Source organism: Myzus persicae, unplaced genomic scaffold, assembly GCF_001856785.1.
Source record: "Myzus persicae strain clone G006 unplaced genomic scaffold, MPER_G0061.0, whole genome shotgun sequence".
NCBI lineage: Eukaryota > Metazoa > Arthropoda > Insecta > Hemiptera > Aphididae > Myzus > Myzus persicae.
The window spans coordinates 33,942-54,080 of record NW_019104446.1 but is presented as its reverse complement, the minus strand read 5'-3'; the positions used below and the strand labels follow the sequence as shown (position 1 = coordinate 54,080).

General features: G+C 32.2%; 3 protein-coding genes across 4 annotated transcripts; all 3 read left to right on the top strand.

The window, feature by feature from the left end:
* Positions 1 to 1,498: 1,498 nt before the first annotated feature.
* Positions 1,499 to 2,280, top strand: LOC111042225 (26S proteasome non-ATPase regulatory subunit 14-like). Of its 2 annotated transcripts, none has more exons than XM_022326770.1 (3): positions 1,499 to 1,748; positions 1,808 to 2,018; positions 2,123 to 2,280. In XM_022326770.1, the coding sequence occupies exons 1-3, from the start codon at positions 1,717 to 1,719 to the stop codon at positions 2,180 to 2,182; spliced, it is 303 nt and encodes a 100-aa protein (XP_022182462.1). In that variant the 5' UTR covers positions 1,499 to 1,716; the 3' UTR covers positions 2,183 to 2,280. The 2 variants fall into 2 exon arrangements, with proteins under 2 accessions (XP_022182462.1, XP_022182463.1); XM_022326771.1 differs by having other exon boundaries at positions 1,502 to 1,748; positions 1,808 to 2,068; positions 2,123 to 2,239.
* A 2,194-nt stretch (positions 2,281 to 4,474) lies between these two features.
* On the top strand, positions 4,475 to 7,472 carry LOC111042226. The gene is made up of 10 exons (XM_022326772.1): positions 4,475 to 4,708; positions 4,776 to 5,036; positions 5,118 to 5,208; positions 5,271 to 5,571; positions 5,627 to 5,678; positions 5,940 to 6,004; positions 6,086 to 6,281; positions 6,347 to 6,412; positions 6,487 to 6,620; positions 7,373 to 7,472. The coding sequence occupies exons 5-10, from the start codon at positions 5,630 to 5,632 to the stop codon at positions 7,412 to 7,414; spliced, it is 552 nt and encodes a 183-aa protein (XP_022182464.1). The 5' UTR covers positions 4,475 to 4,708; positions 4,776 to 5,036; positions 5,118 to 5,208; positions 5,271 to 5,571; positions 5,627 to 5,629; the 3' UTR covers positions 7,415 to 7,472.
* Positions 7,473 to 7,745: 273 nt separating this feature from the next.
* On the top strand, positions 7,746 to 9,592 carry LOC111042224. Its single transcript, XM_022326769.1, has 4 exons — positions 7,746 to 8,147; positions 8,213 to 8,452; positions 8,524 to 8,787; positions 8,860 to 9,592. Exons 2-4 carry the CDS (start codon positions 8,227 to 8,229, stop codon positions 8,916 to 8,918), a joined length of 549 nt encoding a protein of 182 aa, XP_022182461.1. The 5' UTR covers positions 7,746 to 8,147; positions 8,213 to 8,226; the 3' UTR covers positions 8,919 to 9,592.
* Positions 9,593 to 20,139: the final 10,547 nt, after the last annotated feature.

Here is a 20,139-nt window from a genome sequence, read left to right as displayed (position 1 = left end):
ATTGCGACGTGCACGGAAATAAAACTCGAGATAACAGGAGTTTAAGGTATCATACTGTTACAATAAAAAAGGACACCCTAGGCAATTAGGTTTACAGAGGTTAGGTATTAATGAAAAATAGTACAAAAATTATACAAAATTAGATATTAATCAATATAAAAACAACATATTATCTGAAGGTGGTAATCCGACAGCAGCTGACGCCTGGACTGCGGTGGTGGTGAAAACAGGACGGCCAACCAGTTACCAGGTTAAGACGACACTGCTTACGTGACCAGCTTGGGTTGGCACTAGTTGCGTCAGCGCGTTTCGCGCTCGGCGCACTGGTGACTGGTCCGTGACGGGCGACGGACAGAAACCACGGGGGTCCTAAGTTTTGAGTGACGGCGGACTTCAGCGTTCAGGTGGTGGTTGGTCAGGTAGCGCACTCGACGTGACAGCAACGTGGGGCTGTATAAAGCACGGGAGAGGTCGATGACACGTGCGAACAATGGCGCGGCGACGACGCACGACGAACAGTCGACTCGGGCCAGGAGCGCGTGAAGATGCACCCTGGAAATACGTGACCACGAGGTCAGACGACGGTGGTCGACTCGTTCAAAGGGGGTTGCGTAACGACGTACCTGGTGGCTGGTACGACGAGACCACGAGGTCGACCAAAAACGAAAAACGACGGTAAAAATGACGGCGACGGAACTCGGATAAGCGTTGACAAACACACGCAAGGGCTCGAGAGTCGATATACGTCTCCGTAAGAACATGCATCAAGAACTGGTTAGCGTCGAGTGTCGACGCCTCAACGGCGGCGTTAACCCTCGTTTGAAGACACGCCAAATGGTGGGAGGTGTGGCGGGGTAAGACTTCGCGAATGTTCGACGCCCGACGCGACGTCCATCGGCGATGTGGCCCAAACACACATCATTGTAATCGATCGAGTAGGGGGCAGTTGTCTGAAAATTATAAGGAAGTTGATATCACGACTTATACTATCATAATATACCAGGGCTAAGACCATGACAGACCTTATACCATAGAGTAATAACTAGAGCAATTACTCTATGGTGTGTATTAATAAGGAGCACGGTAAAATTAAGAATTATTGTACAATCCCATGGTTCTTGTGTGGTACATGTACTACCTTGATAAGCGCCTCACATATTGTGGACGCCGGAACTACTACCATTTACCGTCTTTAATCGTACTGATGAGCGACGCAGGAATTGGGATTATTTCTAACTTTTGTAGGTTTTTTTTTGCCATTTATTTTTTTTATTATCAGGTTCACTGTTATCAGTTGTTATCTAAATCGAGAAATCTGTACCCACAGATATATAAAAAATTTTATATATTTTTATGTATTTTTATATATCTGTGACTGTACCCGTCACGTTTATGGGCAATATTGAGACACCAAGTTTCTGCACACCGAACACCAGTAGCGCTAGTATAGTAGTAATCTACAATGTCCTTGGCGATCAGCCAAACCATTGATAAGTAAGTTGGCCGTCGGTATTTCAGTTTTCGGTAATTTAATATTTCATTTCATACTTCTCAATTTCAAATTCTCATAGGATATTTGCTAATTTTTTCATGTATTGACCATCATGACAAAATATTATTTATTTTATTGTTTTAGTGTTTATTTTGTCATGCTAGTCACTGTCTAGTATCCACTCAGTACTCACAAATTCGATTTTGACCACCGACGACACAGATATGTCATATTATATTATTTTATCATTCAGTTTGTAAGAATTTAAACATTAACCCTTGGTTTGTAACTTATTCTCTTTTGTTTTGCTGATAGTTCAAAAGTTATGGATCGTCTATTGAGGTTGGTCGGAGGTATACCCTTGGGACAAGGGTTGGCTTCTGCTGCCGATACTCCTGTTGTAGACACTGCTGAACAAGTTTATGTGTCATCATTGGCCTTGTTAAAAATGTTGAAACATGGACGAGCTAGAGTTCCTATGGAAGTTATGGGCTTGATGTTAGGTGAATTTGTGGACGATTGCACTGTACGTGTTATTGATGTATTCGCTATGCCTCAAACTGGAACCATGAGAATGTGTACCTACCATTATTATTTTTTTCACTTGATGTTAATAATTAATTATTTCAGGATGTAAGTGTTGAAGCTGTTGACCCAGTATTCCAAGCAAAGATGTTGAGGATATGTTGAAACAAACAGTCGGGTCAGAGATGGTTGTTGGATGGTATCATTCACATCCAGGGTTTGGGTGCTGGTTATCTGGTTTAGATATTAATACACAACAAAGTTTTGAAGCCCTCTCCGAAAGAGCTGTTGCCGTTGTAGTTGTCCCTATTCAAAGTGTCAAAGGTATTACTTTGTATATTGTTGAACCGACCTATAAAATGTCCTATTTTTCTTCTATCAATACCCACCCACCCATATTTAAGGTGTTGCCTGAGCAATACTTGGACCCTAAGTCACACACCACTGAAATAATTTATGGGTATAATCCCAAGTTATTTTAATGTGATTTTTTGTATGTCAAGTATAAATGATTTTAGTGAAATGCCAACCATAATTGAAGTATACTTTAACTTATAGTTAAAGTTTTAATGAAAAATATTTTGTGAATGTTTATGGAAGAGGAATTCTAATTTGTTTTTCCAACATCTTCTCATTAAAATGTTAAGATAACTTTCAAATTTTGAAGGGCATACTAACATATTAAAATGTGTTTTTTTTCAATATATCAATTATCAGTAAAAAAATCTATTAAGTATAGAAAACCAAAATTAAATGAATAAAATAAGATTTAAGTTCTTTATAGTAAAATTATTATCATTACACACTAATTGCCAACATCATAATTATATTTTTTTACTCTTTGGTATTGTGGCTCGAAGATAAGCCTTTTATGTACAGTTTGAATACTTCTGGGTTATGGTGTTTAAAGTGTAACAACTAAATTAAAAATAATATATCAGTATAATACACTTAAAATAATTTATTTGTTAAAATCTTAAAACAAATAAATATTAGGTACCTATAATTATATACTATTATTTACCCCCTATATTTATATTTACCTAGGTATATATTGTTAAAATAATATAATTGATTTTTAAATTGCATTAATGTAATGTTAATGTCATATTAGTTCAATGTTTAATCGTCTGTTAGTTCAATACTGGAAATAACTATGTATTTTTTTAATCCAACAGATTATGAGTTTCATTTTACCTACTAACCATCATATAAAGCTCTATTCATTATACAAATAAATCTCTACATCATATTACATCTAACCTTATGAAAACGCAGTACTCTTATTTCTTACTATACTCTGTAGTCTATTTCACGAGAGAATAATTAGTCCGCCTACCAATGCTCGTTAGTTGGGCATCTCCCATCAATTTTCCAGCAATTGAGTGATCATGTGGTTCTCTACTTGCCAATCAAATCATTTGTGATGTGCGAAAAGTGATAATTCTCTCGTGGAATAGATTATAACTCATAAGTACATAATATACCATAATTTACCTCTGGCAGTTAAGTTTTTAGTTTTTTAATATTAGAGCTAATTAACCTATTTTTAAACGTATAGGTAGGTTACATTATAAGTGTTATCTCAAAGGTTTTTAACAATATTTAAATTTTTAGGTCAGTTATGCCCATTTCTAAATATTAATATTTTACATACTTATAAATTATTTGAAAACTAAAATATTATAAAAATCTAATGATGAAACACATAATATTTTTACCTTAAAGTTTCATAATATTATAATCAATTAAATATAAAAACAGTAGTCAGCAGCCAACTTGTAACTTGTGGTATGGCTTAATTTCAAAGTACTGGCCTTGCGAGTGGCAAAGCTACAATCTGTGGGAGATTGGTCTGATAATGGGTCTGACCGTCGTAGGTGAAAACTCATTGCCGCCACTGATTACAGTTCTCATTTTGAATAGAGTATAAGTCACTTTAATATTTTAATTACTCACTCAAAATTGGAACTGCTTGATGTATATTTTTGTATGTTATGCATTGGTAAGACAAAGACAACAAATGTGGGTACGATATCCTATTAAACTCTTTCAAACTGATAATATACAATTTTCAATAGTGTCTATGAACATAAAAATTTAATTTCTGTTTAAAAAAATATATTATTATTTAAAATTTAACAAATATAGTATGTATTCACTCTTTTTAATTATTTGTTCTTTTAATTATAAAGAATAAAAAATTAATTTAGCTTGTTATTTAATATTATTTAGGAAAGGTATTGATGCCTTCCGTTTAATCAACCCCAATATGATGGTACTTGGCCAAGAACCAAGATAAACTACTAGTAACTTGGGACATTTACAAAAACCTTCAGTTCAAGTCAGTAAAAATTGATTTTTATTTTTTATTAATAATTGTTGAGAACTTAACAAGTTTCAAACAATATAATATGATATGTGTGTTTTATATCTTATTTTTCATTTTAGGCTCTAATTCATGGTCTTAATCATCATTAATATTCCATTTCAATAAACTACAGAAAAAATGAACTCGTTGGAAAGATATGGTTGATTTGTTTGAGTTGGACAGTAATATTCAAGAAGTTATAATGTTACCTAGACTGACCTGATAATATGTTATTCCAACAGAAATAAACAAAATAAAAGTAAAATTAGCTGGCCAAGTATTAAGCCAGAGAGTCGCAGCTATTTTGTACTTTTTAGCTTGTGAGTAATTAAATTAATAAAATATAAAAATTATGCATTTAATTTAACATACCACATTTGATTTTAGCTAAGAACATAGTAAATCAACAAACTCATGATACAGCTATGTTATGTTTGTTCTTTGACTAACTTTTTGATTCAGTAAATGGCAACTTTCACAAAGACGGAAGAAATATACTCTGAGTTATTCACTGTCATATGCGATATTCTACTACCGAATTATGACAGAATCCGTTTTGTAACTGATTATGAGCGTGCTCTTATGAATGCTGTCCAGCAAAAATTTCCAAATAGTGATTTGCTCTGCTGTTGGTTGCATTTTACGCAAGTACAATAAAAAATTTCATTATTATCATACCTGCCAGGTAAACCTAATTATATTTATTTAAAATCTACATGCATTTTACAGTCAGTTGTTAGATATTGTCACCTAAAAGTTAATGGTGTCTTGAATTTGGTGAAGAGGCATAAAGCGACAGCTCGTATTTTCAGAATAGGAGGTAATTTTGAGTTTTGTTTAAAGGTAAACATTGTTGTATTTAATTTGTATTTTATATTTCAGGTTTTAGCATTGCCTCATCTACCTGCTGAAAGGGGTAAATGGGTAATCCCGGGTGCCCTAAATTTTGTATGGAAGATGGTTTTCATACAATTGTCGCGTACACCTTACAATTTCCTGACATCAGTGAGGTTATGAGTTGTTTTCTGAGGGACTATGTATTTGATTATTGGTATGTGCAAATTGGTCCACGGCGCTTAAGCGTTTTTGGTCAAGATCACCGGACCAACAATTACTTAGAATCTTTCCATTCAACGTTGCTCACACAAATTGGACGCCACCCTAATATTTGGAATTTTCTTCGTGAGTTGTCATAGTTGCACTTTACAATGCTATGATCTCTATGTTGCATTATCCTATACATGTTTAACATAATCAACAGTGTAAGAACAATTCTTAAGAATAAAATTAGTAAGTTCTATCAATATTAGTTTTTAATATAGTATATAGTTTGTTTTGAGAAATTGAAATAATTATTACTTACAATACTAACTTATGTGTAAATGTTGCATTATAAATATTAGTTGTGTGATGAATATTAATTGTGCTTTATAAATATATCGCTTTTATTAGTGTCTGTAGCATGAAATCAAATTGTTTTAAATTATTTTTACTGTCAACAATATTATATTATCAAATATTAATTTAAATATATTTTTTTTTTCTAAACAGAAAGACTGATTGTTGTTGAAAATCAGTTCTTTGTAGAATTTCAACAGCGCACAAACAACCTCACGGTAATAATTGTATTTTTTTGAATAAACATGATTTGTTGTTTTGATTGTGGTTGAATTATGTCAATTATATTTATTTTTTAGATTAGAGACAGTACTTCCAGATCTCTAAGAGAATATGCTACGTGGATAATTAGAGAGTCGGTACAACAACTCAACAGAGACAGTCTTGTGATAGTATTTAAGAAAAAAAGAGTCTGTTCTGATCACTTTGAGTCTACCTGTTACAGTCCTAGTACTAAAGCATTGAACCGCAATGCTGTTCCTTCATTGAACATAAGTAATACTATTATATTAACCAAAATAATGATTTGGTAATTATTTCATTTATATATTTATGTTAAGGTATTGCTAAAAACTCAAACACTACAACTCCTGAAATTATGATCAATGACCGTATTAAATCAAATGGTAAATATACGCATATTATATATTATTAAATTGAATCTCATTATAATTAAAATTTATTGGATTTATTATTTTAGTTGATGATAACACATCTAGATCATCAACTTCAACTCAGAAAAGATCACCATGCCTTCACATTGATGAAAATGAAAAATTCTTTGGGTTAACTGGCTTCAAATTATTGAACACATTTGAAGAAAATATTTTTCATGTAAGTTACGTTATAAAATAAATTGTTTATATTTCACTGCAATCAACTGAACATAATATGTTTGTATTCATAGTTGCTGACTTACTGGATTATCCAAATTTCATAAGGCCACTGAAATATATTGTAATAAAGAGTATAGAATGTCGTATAATACTATAGTTACAGTTTTATTATTTTTCGCGGGGTGCTTGAAAACGGCAGATCACACCTTTAGTGGGCGCCCATACTTGTATTATTTTTCTCAAGACTTAATTTTCAAATGACATGTATTTGATTTTGTTTATAGCTTATGGTAATATAGTTTATGATAGTTGATGTTAAAACAAAGGAAAATATGGTTGTTCATTGTGTAAAGAAATCTAATTGGATGAAATGTAAATAAATTGGTTATGATTTATATTAAGAATTTTCAGTATTTTATAATTTCATAGGCGTTGGGAATTTTGGCTCATTGAATTGAAAAACACGTAGTCAATACTAATATAGTTAAATATTTTTCTAGATTTTATATACAATTAATTAATATTTTATAATACTCAATAGTAGATCCTAACCTATTTTTTTCTACGCTTATGTTTTATATCAATTTTCTAAAAATAATTTATTAGGAAAAGTACACTAGTTTTGCCAGAATTAGATTATTAGGATTTGTGCATGAAATCTGATTTTGAAATTACACACAAGTTAAAACTACATAAAGCAAAACTTAGTGTTATACTATTGCCCAAGAATAAAATTTTGTTAATTTTCAGGTTTGTTATCCAAAATTGTGTGTTCAAAATCCAAAATGTTGACATCTAAGTGTTAGTCACTATACACAACTAGTTTGTTGCTATGAAAACAGCTAAGACGTGAATGAACACAATGTAGAACTTTTGGACAACGTCTTAAAGCAGCTGAGAAAATGTCAAGTACTAAATCTTATCATTTTCTCCAAATTATTTACACTAACTTCTCGAAAAACCAAAAACCCTATCAGCATTACTATCAAAAATACCTATTACTACTGGCATAGATAAAACTTTTTTGAAAGTGTTACATACAAATGTACAAAAACTTACAGAAAAAGAAAGATTTTGTGTGATACTATTTGATGAGGTAAGCCTAGACGCTCAACTACATTATGACTCCATAGTGCAGGCTCAATATTAGAATTTGGAGATAATGGTTTAAATCGGATTCAAAATTTTTCGGCCTCAGTTTTTATGGTAAAAAAGGCATGACAAAAACTATAAGCAGCCAATTTCATATACATTTTGTAATAGTACCACAAATAAATTTGTTTTGGCAAACCAAATTAAAACGTCATTCAAGCTATAACTTCTACTGGTCTAAAAGCCATTGTCACCATCTGCAATCAAGGAGCTACCAATACTGCTGTGATTAATGTATTAAAAACAGAAAGAAAACAATATTATTTGAGTAAAGATCAAAACTATGATGATAATGATAATGGTTACAAAGTAAAGTATGGGGCTGAAAGAATTACAATTATTCACTTGTATGATCCACCTCATCTACTTAAAGGTACATTGACTCAAATAGTTTAATATTTTTAACACATGTACTTAATATTTGAATATTTATAACAGGTGTGTGGAATAATATGTTAAATAAAAACTTAGTTTTTACAATAAATGGCAATGTAAAAGACGCTTGTTGGAAAGATATGATTGATTTGTTTGAGTTGGACAGTAATATTCAAGAAGTTATAATGTTACCCCGACTGACCAGACAACATGTTATTCCAACAGAAATAAACAAAATAAAAGTAAAATTAGCTTGCCAAGTATTAAGCCAGAGAGTCGCAGCTATTTTGTACTTTTTAGCTTGTGAGTAATTAAATTAATAAAATATAAAAATTTGGTATGCATTCAATTTAACATACCACATTTGATTTTAGCTAAGAACATAGAAAATCAACGATCTCATGATACAACCACGTTATGTTGGTTCTTTGCCAAACTTTTTGATTCAGTAAATTGCAACTTTCACAAAGTTGTTGATGGCAAAATATATTGTAATTCTGTAAAAAATAATTCTCCACACCACCAGCTATGGAGAGAATCAATACAAGTATCGGAAAGTATGTACTTTATCAACCCAGTCACCAAAGAAAAATCAATTCAACCACCAACAGTTAAAAATTGGATTAGAACTTTAAAAGGTAGTTATTTTAATAAGCAGTTGATACTTAAAATATAATTAAATATTTATTTAACTTATATTAATTTTTCAGGATTTCAAGATGTTGTCAAAATTATGAATGATAATGGTGTAAATTCCCTTTTGCTTTGAAATTTGAATCAATACTCTTTAGAAAATGTATTTGGTGCTGTAAGAGGATTGGGATATCTCAACAATAATCTAAGTTATTCCATGTTTGCGTCGTTATATACAACTCGTATTACATAATTTGACGTCATCTCATTCACCATGATGAAACTGTTAAGATTATTTAGGTAGTAACTGTTTGACACCTATCAAACATCATTATTCAATATTTATTTTGCTAATGAAAAATCACAAGCGGACCCTGATGTTCTTGTTGAGGAAATAGTCGCTGATGGTTTAAAGAAGACAAAAATTAATTATGATGTAGATATGATACAGTTGGAACATCAAACCCAAAAACTATATCGCTGGTTACATTATTAAAAAACTGTTTAACGTTCAGTTTCTAGAAAATTATTATCAAACCAAGCTTTCATATTATTGATACATTAATTTCGCTAAGTTTTACAATATTCATCAATATTTTTGTGCTTAATTAAAACCAACTTATCACAATCAGTATTAAAAATAATATTTCCTTTAGTGTTAAGTTTAATAAAACCACTTGTGTAAATAAGTTTACCTTCACATCAGACGAATTACTAATATATTCTTCAATTTTAATGACTTACAATCTATTTGAAATATATGATAAAAATATAGAGAAATACTACGAAAACCACAAATCTAATTTTTTAATCAAACTATTGCGATTCAAAGAATCAAAACCTTATTTTTAAATCTTAAAATAAACTATTAATCATATTAATGCCATAATCAATATCAACTAGAAAAAAATAAAATTCGAAGATGGTAACATTGCATTTCTTGCTGATTTATTTTTTCCGAAATCGAAATTACTTTCAGGAAAAAAATATATGTATATTCATACAATTAACTAAATGTTTTTTGAATATTGTGGAGATAGAAAGAGATCTATAATTGTTATTTCTTATTCAAATATATCAATGAACTTGGAAATTGAAATATCTGTCAAAAACAAACTGTTCGAGTATTTTTGGGTTACACCATGAATTTGATTTTACATACTAAAAACAATTAACAAAATGGGTACCGTCATAACGTAAAATCTTTAATATTTTTCAAATTGTATTAGGTATTACAATTCACCAAGAACATAATAATATTTAATAAAGATGTATCAGAACCAAAATTCGTGCAAGAGTTATGAGAATAAATTTGAGTTATCTAACTTGTGTTGTTACTTAGGATGAATCTATTTCTTATTTTCGTAAAATCATTTATATGGATTGTTTTGACTACTTTGAAAAATATTTAAAATACCGACGTATTTGAGTACTCAGAAAAAAAAATTTATAGATAATTTCCAATTTTGTTATAAAATTTATTCCATACATAGTATAATAGCATACATTTTACACTGTATCATTTAATGGAACTTTAAATTACCCAATCGTTTTCTCTGTCAAGTAATAGGATACAATCTGAAGTATTTGATTTTTGATCGAGTGTAATCCCCAGTAAAAAAAGTAGATTATTATGAATTTTTATTTTTATTTTACGTGACCAAAATTAAAATAAATAGACTAAAAATAATTAGTAAAATATTTGATGTTAAATATAGATACTACGTAAAAGTATTTAAAATACGTATCTGAGTGGTTTAAAAATATTTGAATACTTTTACTCAAGTACTTTGAAAGTCTATGCTGACTACACATGCGTGTTCGTCATCCTAATATAGTAATATATTTACCTAACCTAACCTTAGAATGATTAGTACTTGGGAATGAAAACAGGTCTTCCAGCATGAAAAACAAACTGTTTCAAATCTATTTGATTTATTTATTTCTAAATACATTTTGACGAGAAACGTATAGTTGTTGTTAATTGTTATTGTGTACAATTATTAGTGCTGCAGGTTTTATATGAATGTTCTCTGCAATTCATCAATGTTGAGGTTCACTATTTAGTTAATTAATTAAAATCATAGTGTTAATAAATAAAATAATTAACAATACAGTATAATATACTTTACAGAAATACAAAACAGTTATACATTTCATAATACACAATACAGAATATAAGCATTTAATCTCTATTCTCTTTAACAAATAATTTCAACAACACTTGGTTAAATTAATACCTACTGGATTTCATTGTCTATTATAGATCCTATCGATCATTAATTTCTAAAAGGTCGTATGAAAAATATGGTAAATACCTACTAAATATTGTCTCAGATCACCCACACACATAAATTGAGAACCGCCGGTTCACGATATATACCTACACATCACAATTTCAAAGAATGCAATTCTATGTAGATGGAAGTTTAGATTGGTTTTTCGCGTACGATAAAAGTATATTATTATTATTATGTTTCATTCGTCATCGTGAATCGTGATCTCAATGTTGCACACTTAACGAACGCTTTCGCCCCTGCTTAGTGGCCCACTTGATTCTGTGTGTATAAATATATATCACATGGGCATTTTTTTTTTTTTGATATGTTTATGTTGCAGATTCTGTAAATTATTTTAATCGCTGTTAGAAATTAGTATAAATCGCTCCCATATCGTTATAAAATGATGCCTCGCGTGTATCCGACGAAACGGACAAATTCTCGTGTAAATGAGGGACTTCCATACCGCCCCCCCCCCCACTTCGAAAATATAGGTCGGCGATCCCCCATATAGTTAATATATATAATATATAAATATATAATAATATAATATATATATAATATAGGTAAAAGTGTATAATGTTAATGTATAAACCCATATGATGCCCATAAATATATTATATACCTGCTACGAAATAAGTATACATAATATATATGAACGTAACACATAGATTACCTATACCTATACGACTATAATATAATATATAAATAAATGAGCCCGACCAGTTACGACGACCGTGATATAAATTACTTCCATCGAACGCGTATTCAATATACCATTATGTATTTATGTAGAATGTAGATAGTACACTGCACAAAGGTCCGTCAATATAGACAATGTGTACCTACAACGTTATTATGACAGTATGTTGATCAAACTTGAACGCTCTAAAAAATAAACTGTTTATGAATGCAGCTATATGTACTTGAAAATGCAATGATATGCTCACTTAAGAAAATCAAAAAAAAGGCTCAATTGTTGTGTTACTGCAGGAAATGAATATTACTTGATAAAGTATTTCACGCCATGTCTTAGTCGATAACATTTGATTTATACACTCGACAATATGAAAAAGAGAAAAAACAATACATTTTTGTGTACACAAACAGTATTTTTTATTAGTTTAACAAAATAAACGTCGCACATAGTAAGTGGCACAGTCATAATGTTACATAAAGTTGTACATCATTTTTAAATATACGGTTCAAAAAAAAAAAACTTTGAACATATAATGTTGAAAAAAAAAACAAAAAATAGTACAGCAACATTTTACGTACCTCAAAGTTGCTATTATATTAACATTTTATGTGTACCTACATAAAATAATTATTAATTTTGATTCCAAAAAGAGAGGATTAGACTATTAATTCGAAAAAAGTGTCGATCATAAATATTGTAATGATTTTGAAATATGTTAATCACAACAAAAGGGTGCAAACAAAAATTGAAACAAGATAAAATTGTAGAATAAAAAAAAAATACATCGGTCAGGAGACACATAAAACAAGGAGGGGAGGATGCGGGATGGCGATTGGGTGCGAATTTGTACGTTTGGCTACTGGTCACCTCCACAACGTTCCCACGACCGGTCCCGCGGACGGACGAGTGTCAACTGGCGAGTTTGCCAGGACGAGTGACGACCTTGCCCAGCCGGCGAGGCCAGACCGAGACGGCCACGGGGGCGATGGTCGGCGGCGGCCAGTGCGCGATGTTGGGCGCTTATTGATGGTCGACGGTGACGACATTGACGACGGACGGCGGAGACACGGAGCGAGCGGATCGAGATTTGGCGCCTGCGGAATCGGCGGTGATCGCGATGGACAAACGACCCGGCCGACTTGGGGTTACCGCCGGGTGAAAAGGCGATCGTCGGCGGACCGCGGCGCAACGCACCGCCGTCCTCGACTCACGGTAATTTTCGTCCTGGCGTTGTCCCTTCAGCCGCGTCTCTGTCCCTGCTATGACAGCCGGCCACGAAGTCTCGCGCGCCGCCGTACCCTGAAACCCTGATCGTTTCCGCGGGTCCGACGCCGCTGACTTCCGTGGTCCTAGCACTTATCTCTACCACTCTCCTGTGCCCTAAGTCTCCGGCGCCGCCGTAACGAGTCTCCATAGCCGTCGTCATCGTCGGTACCGCCGGGGTGGGATCGTTGCCGACGCCGGTACCTCTACTAGCCGCCGTGCCATTGTCGTCGTTGTCCGTCGCTCCACGCGACCGTACTGCGGCCGGACACTCGCCGAGCCGCCAGAGGGTCTCGCGTGTCACTACGACCGAGCGCACCACGCCAGTGAAACCCGTCGCGCCGTGGGTGGTCGGAGAACGTGTTTGGGCGACATACCGCCGTGCACCTTCCGCGCTCTTTCCCGCATCCTCCCCTTCTTTCTGTCGCCGTCTTCCAACCGACGTCACTTGCCCAAGGGGGCTTGAACTACTGGGATCTGCGGACGGTAGCATCGTATCGCCAGCAACACAACACTCGGGAAATGCGTTTCACGCGTCTCCACCCGGCGGATAGTCTACTCCTGCGGGGGGAAACGCATTTCCCGGGTGCCGCTGACGGGTCCACCCAACCGACCAGCTCTCCAAAACTGTTCTCAACTGCCACGCCCCTGGCCGGCTCACATTCTTCACATGACAATTCGGGCACTTCTACTTCGCCGAGTGGTCCGTTCTCGGAAATCGGGGTGGGATCGACAGGCCCCCACTCCGAGAACGGGGCGTCGGCATCCGACGGCGTACTGGCCAACGAAATGATGATCGAGTCCTCGGCTTCAATGACGGTATCGTCTTTTTTCAGGCTTGTGACGTCGAGGGGTGCGTCCTCGGGATCCGGAGTGGGATCGACATGCTCCGGGTCCGGGGACAGCGCGTCGCCGCTCGACAATTGATCACCTACCAAGAAAATTGACTCCTCAGATTTGTCAGCCTTTTCGTCGTCTCTTATCTGTACTGCGTCTCCGAGTGGTGCTAGTTCGGGAGCCGGAGTGAACTCTACGGGCTCTGGATCTGGTGAGAGCGCGTCGGCACTCGAAGTCCAATCATCATCGACGGCCGACAGAAGAGATGCTACGACTCGTACGAGGTTTTCGTCTGTTTCGTCATCATAATTGCCACTCATAATGCCCACAACGATTTCTTCGAGAATTTCGAGCAATGTAGCATTTATCGCGTTGATGTTATGTGCCATTTTTTTACGTGTGCGTAAATAGTGTAGTGGTTGAACTGAGAATTGCTAATGAAATAAATACATAATTTCCAAAACAATAAAGACCGAGGATTTCGAAAATCTCCCAGGCGACGACGTGTGTCACTAGCCAGCAAGTACGTTCATCGGACGCATCGGCACGCAGCGTTAGAATTTTAAGCTCGTTTATTTTCCGAAAGATCATTATTATTATTATTATTATTATTATTAAGGGTGTATGTCAATTGCGCCAGAAATCACAGGTAAGGAAAAACCGAAAAAAAAATTATGGGATTCAAAAAGGTTATACATCAACTGCGCCGGACGATATTTAGGTCCATAAAAGATTATACATTAATTGCGCCGGCAATACTGAAGTTGAAAAATAAGCTGATTACACACTAGGCGATTTGAACGTACTCGTCTGCGTTTATATTACACACGGACGATTATAAATCGCGACGTTTTAAACTGTACATAGTACTACATACTATACGTTATCTATCTACATGCAATAAATTGGTCAAATCGGAATATCCGCTAATAAAAATGAGATAACATGATAATATGACGGTACTATCAATATGTTTCAATTTGTGAAGTCGGTAAGTCACCATTACAAGAAATGAAATTTTAATACTTTTTGACAATTTATTCATATGTAATTTATCATCGTTTATTTATATGTATTTTAATTTTTTAAATTTTTTATATTTTTTAAATTACACTTTATTTTATATGTTTGATAATTATATTATAATCTAATAATAGTATAATAATATGATATTTTATATTGATATTTTATATTTTATAATATCTTTCTGGCACAACAGATATAATATATTATGTATACCAAATTAATTTATGATAAATTTATTGGCGCAAAAGACGTATACCATTTTCGTTTGGGATAAATCCACCGGCGCAAAAGATGTATAAATTTCAGGTAGTCTAGAAAAATCGGCGCAATTGACAAACACCGATTATTGATAGGTATACATTTTAATATTTAACGAGAGTTTCTGGAATTTTGATTTGTATTATTCTATACTCCATTTGTACTTTTAAGTATTCTATTTTTTGTACATATAAATAAGGAATTTTGCTTTCTATAATTTAATTACATAAATACAGACACATGTTTTTTTTCGAATGTTATACATTTGATTCGTGGAGGACGAATAAGCGCACGTATTATCATTAAAAAATGTTATAACTTTTGATTTAAAATAATTTAAATATTGAATGGCATCTTTACCTATTATAGCTATTATGTATATAACATCTGTAATGCAAATGTTAAAATCTACTTATATATTATGCAAGTACAAAAAAGACCCAGAATTCTTCGAATTTGGTGCAGTATACGTTCCTACGTACAAACCACAGTATTATACTCAAGCCTGGGAAAGTTATTGACAATTTTTAACTGAGTTAAGTTAAATAGATATAAAACATTTTAAAAAGTTGAAAGTTATTACTTATTATTCTACTTTTTTAAAACTCATTTGAGCAGTCAGTTAAGTTATATAGTAACTTACAATTAAATTATTAACTTAGGTCAATTTTTTAAGACCTTATACCTACTACTAGACAAGAATTGTTATTAACAACAGATTAAACAACGGATTTTTATTTTGATTAAGAAATGTTTATTGTTTACAAAAAAATATAAATATAAGATATCATAGGTTTTCTTCTATACCTAATTATTGAATTAAAGTTTTAATTTTTAATTTTTTGTACCTAGAAGAGACACATTTTTCTTATTGTTCAAGAAAAGCAATTGATAAATTATTTTTAAAACAGATACTTTAATGTAAACATTTGGTTCTTATAAATTGTCCCTAAAAAAACTACTATGTATATATTAATATTTAGACTTAAGTAAATTTAAATATGAGAAAAATTTGTAGTGTTTAATGGTTGTCAATAATACTTTTGGCTCTAAAAACAGTGCTTGATTTGGGGGGGGGGACGCGGGGGAACGGAGTCTCCCTTCTTTTTAAATTTTTTTTGGCGTACCTACTCCTATTTATTTGAAACGGAACGCTGCGAATGCAACATTTAGTATAGTGAATATGTAAATCATCAGTTTTTCTGATACAAAATATATTCATAACCTATATCCATAATATTTGTACATTTGAATCGACTATGAAAAAAAAAAAGATTGCTAAATTGCTAAGAAATTGTATTATGCCCACATAAATATAAGCATATATCAGCTGTGATTATGCCATAGATAATAGATACATTTTAAGGATTATATTTTTATAAATCGTAATATATATTATAAATTATGATGTCATTGGATGATGTGATAAGTGTTTTTTTTCTATTAAAATAGTTTTGTATAGTACATTTAATGATTTTTTGGGAATATATTATATCATATTATCTTCAACAAATATATTTAACTGGTTTAAACTGATTTTGGTCCCTTCATTTTCAACACTGAAAAAAGACAATGATTAATAAATAAATAAACATTTTAAATTTCACATGTTTTACTTTTTTGATAGATATTTAACAAACATATGCATCGATTGATGAGATTACTAGGCACAATTAACTCAGGAAATCATCACTCCCTGAATCAATAAATTCAATCATATCCTACAAAAATAATTAAAAATACAAGTAAATTACATACCATAAACTTCAAAATTGGGTTATTTAATGTATATAATATTATATTATTATTCTAACAGCATTTGCAATTGCTCGTGTTAAGACTTGCCTTTATAATCCAAGGTTTTAAATAGTTCAACAACTAGGAAGATTACATGTGCCCGAAAAGTCGAAAATTTATCAAATATATATATAGAACAGGATAAAACAACAAAGTGATAGTCTCTAGTCTAATTTCATATATTCATCAGGTAGCAAAATACAATTTGAATATTTTTTTTATACATTTTGGACATCCTGATACTTGTCTGAATACAGCATTTCCTATTCTACCGAAAGATGTTTTCCTAAGATATTTGATATTATTGAATTAAGAACAGTTTTTTGTAAAAAAAAAATCACTCAAGAGTTGTAATTAACAACTTAAAAGTTTGAGTGTAGGTGGCCCAACAATTTTTTTTCCTCTTGAATGATAATTATTCATGCCGTTACTGGAGCCTGTAAACAAACTGTAAACGTTTTAAAAATGTATTTGTCTCTGAAAGTTTTGATATTTCATCTATATTGGCCTAAATGTATTGATACACACACATTATTATTCAAAGAATATGGTTATTATTCTTTAAAATTTTCATTTGCATGCAATGATGATGTCATTATTTTTGATGTACTAGTATTCTCATCCATTTTAAATAAGTGATTCTATATATATTTTTCCAAACTTTAAAATCATTTTTCATCTATCACAAAAATAAAAAGTTAAGAAACTAAAAACCATTCTGGTATTTTAGTTTATTATGTATAATATATTTGATTTTTGTTTAATATATTGTTTACTTTTCCAATTATTATACATATGTATTTTTTGTTGCAGTATATTTGTTGTATTATTTGCTCATAGGATTAGATTTATTCATACATAATATATTGTTTGAACATTATTGCGTAGTATGACGTTCAAAATACATATATTTTACAAATATCGAAGTACAGCGGTGAGTGGTCAAAACATTTTTTGTAAGTCCGTAAATGAATGACTGCCGTTGGATTCGAAAACAAATATGAACGCGAATCCATGCTTTTATTTTGCGAACAAAATTAAGTCGAATATGGTTGTTAAGTCGATGGTTAGACAAGTGCCTACTGCATTATATTCTTTGCGATCTGGAAAATACGAGCAATATAGTGACAAATGCTGTTTTACCCCAAATTAAGATTTGGTACTATACCTATATTAATAGTAAAACCTATGCGGTGTGGCCTCAACAGTCAACATATATTCCCAAGAAAGAAACTTTGGAAAAAACAGCGGTTTAATCAATGTTTTATGACATTATTTTATGATAATTTATGATAATGATAATAAAGCATTATTACCTATATATTATGCTTTAATATTATTGTTATCCACGATCGACGATGCACGACCATGCACATCGTTGTGGCTTGAGCGTAAGAACGAGGGGATAGTGAAGAGGGGTTAGTTACGGGCGTTGGTTGCTGGGTGATTGTACAATTTGTATTAGATTTATTTGTATATTGAGTGTTTATCCTAGTGTTACTTACCTAGTCTTTTTGATGATGATTGATGTTGTTGGATTTGACAGCCATTATAGTTGGCCGGGTGGTCATAATAATATGACCGTATTGTTTATTTGATTTTGAATTTGCTTAGACCCAACACCAATAATTATAAAAGCTTGTTTTAAAGTTCCGTAAAGTTTGATAATTTTAGATGGCCAATTCATGTTAATGTTATCTCACGAGGAGAATCAATAATTTTCCGTTAAGTATTCAAATGATTTAAACTTTCAGCGGAAAGTTGGTGAAGGCAAGCTTTAGTGTATGGGATGAATATACCAAGAGCACAAATAACACCGAGAAAGACCTAAAATGTTCTGGAGATTTTAATAATAATAATAATATAACATAATATGTAGATGGAGATTAAGAAAATAAAAATAGGAAATTAGCTTAAGATCAAATATATCATGAGCTACACAACCCTAAGTTATGACAAAAAATTACCCTCAAATCATTGTTTCAATGCTAAATTCAATTTTTGCTCATTTAATTATAATGTAAAATTGTAAACCACAATAGCAACACAATATAGTCAGAACGTGTGTGTAAGCCACATCGTATATCGCAGAAACGATAAACAGTTCCAGACAATATTCGTCAATCTCACTGTAATTATTGGTTTGTAATGCACAAAAATGTAACTCTAAAAAGCTCATAATATTACCCTTTCAAATACCGATTCAGGTAAATGCTGTAACCCTCAAATTCCACCACTTTGAAGCATAATAACTAAGAAATTATGTATCAATTTTTATTGTATAAGTGTTTACTAAAATACATGTTCAACAATCTAGCACTCAAATCGTATCTTCCTTGGAAATGTTTAAAAAACTATTACAAATTTGGTCTCTCTTGTAAAATTTTATTTCGAGGAGTTACATTGGTTGACTTTTTACCAACAAATTAAATTGTATGAGCCTTGTTATTTTTTTTTCATTGATGGTACGTTTTCATAACCTCTCATCTTTTGATTGATCAAGTGTCATTCGTCGGAGTCGACCCCGTCGTGACTTCATTGTACATAGGAAAATACAAGAAGCAATTATTGGATTTGAGTAGATATGGATATTGTTTAAAAGTAATAATATTCATTACAGCTGTCATAATTTTAAATATACAAGCTGGATGAGTTAATATGTAAGCGGGTTATACTAGTTATTAGTTACCGCCCAGCACTGCCATGTGTTACCGAAAAGTTTTTATTAGTTTTTTTTTCTATCCTCTGACAGTTCTTATTAGGTCTATTGGTAAAATACGCTTTTGATTCATTAAAAATATTATGCATAGATATGCAATTAAAAACGTCAAAAAAAATATGACACTTTAATAACATGACTGCGGGGTCAAAAATATTAAAACAACTATGCTTTTCCGACGGTCTTAAAAACTATATTAGTTTATTCTTGAGAAAGTTTACACTGATATGCCTTTTCTGCAAAAAAATGCATTCGAAAATATCATAATGTGGATAAAATATGACAATATAAATATACTCAAAAGTTTCAAGTGCCCACGAATAATATTTTTGAATTGCAACAAAATAGTTTGTTAATTTTCAATTTGATAAATTTTGACAAAATTTGAACTTTGTATGCTTATCAAAAATCTAGATTAAGTATTTTTAATTTATTTAAACTGATAATGTGACGAAAGCCTTTTATTAATTTTTCAATC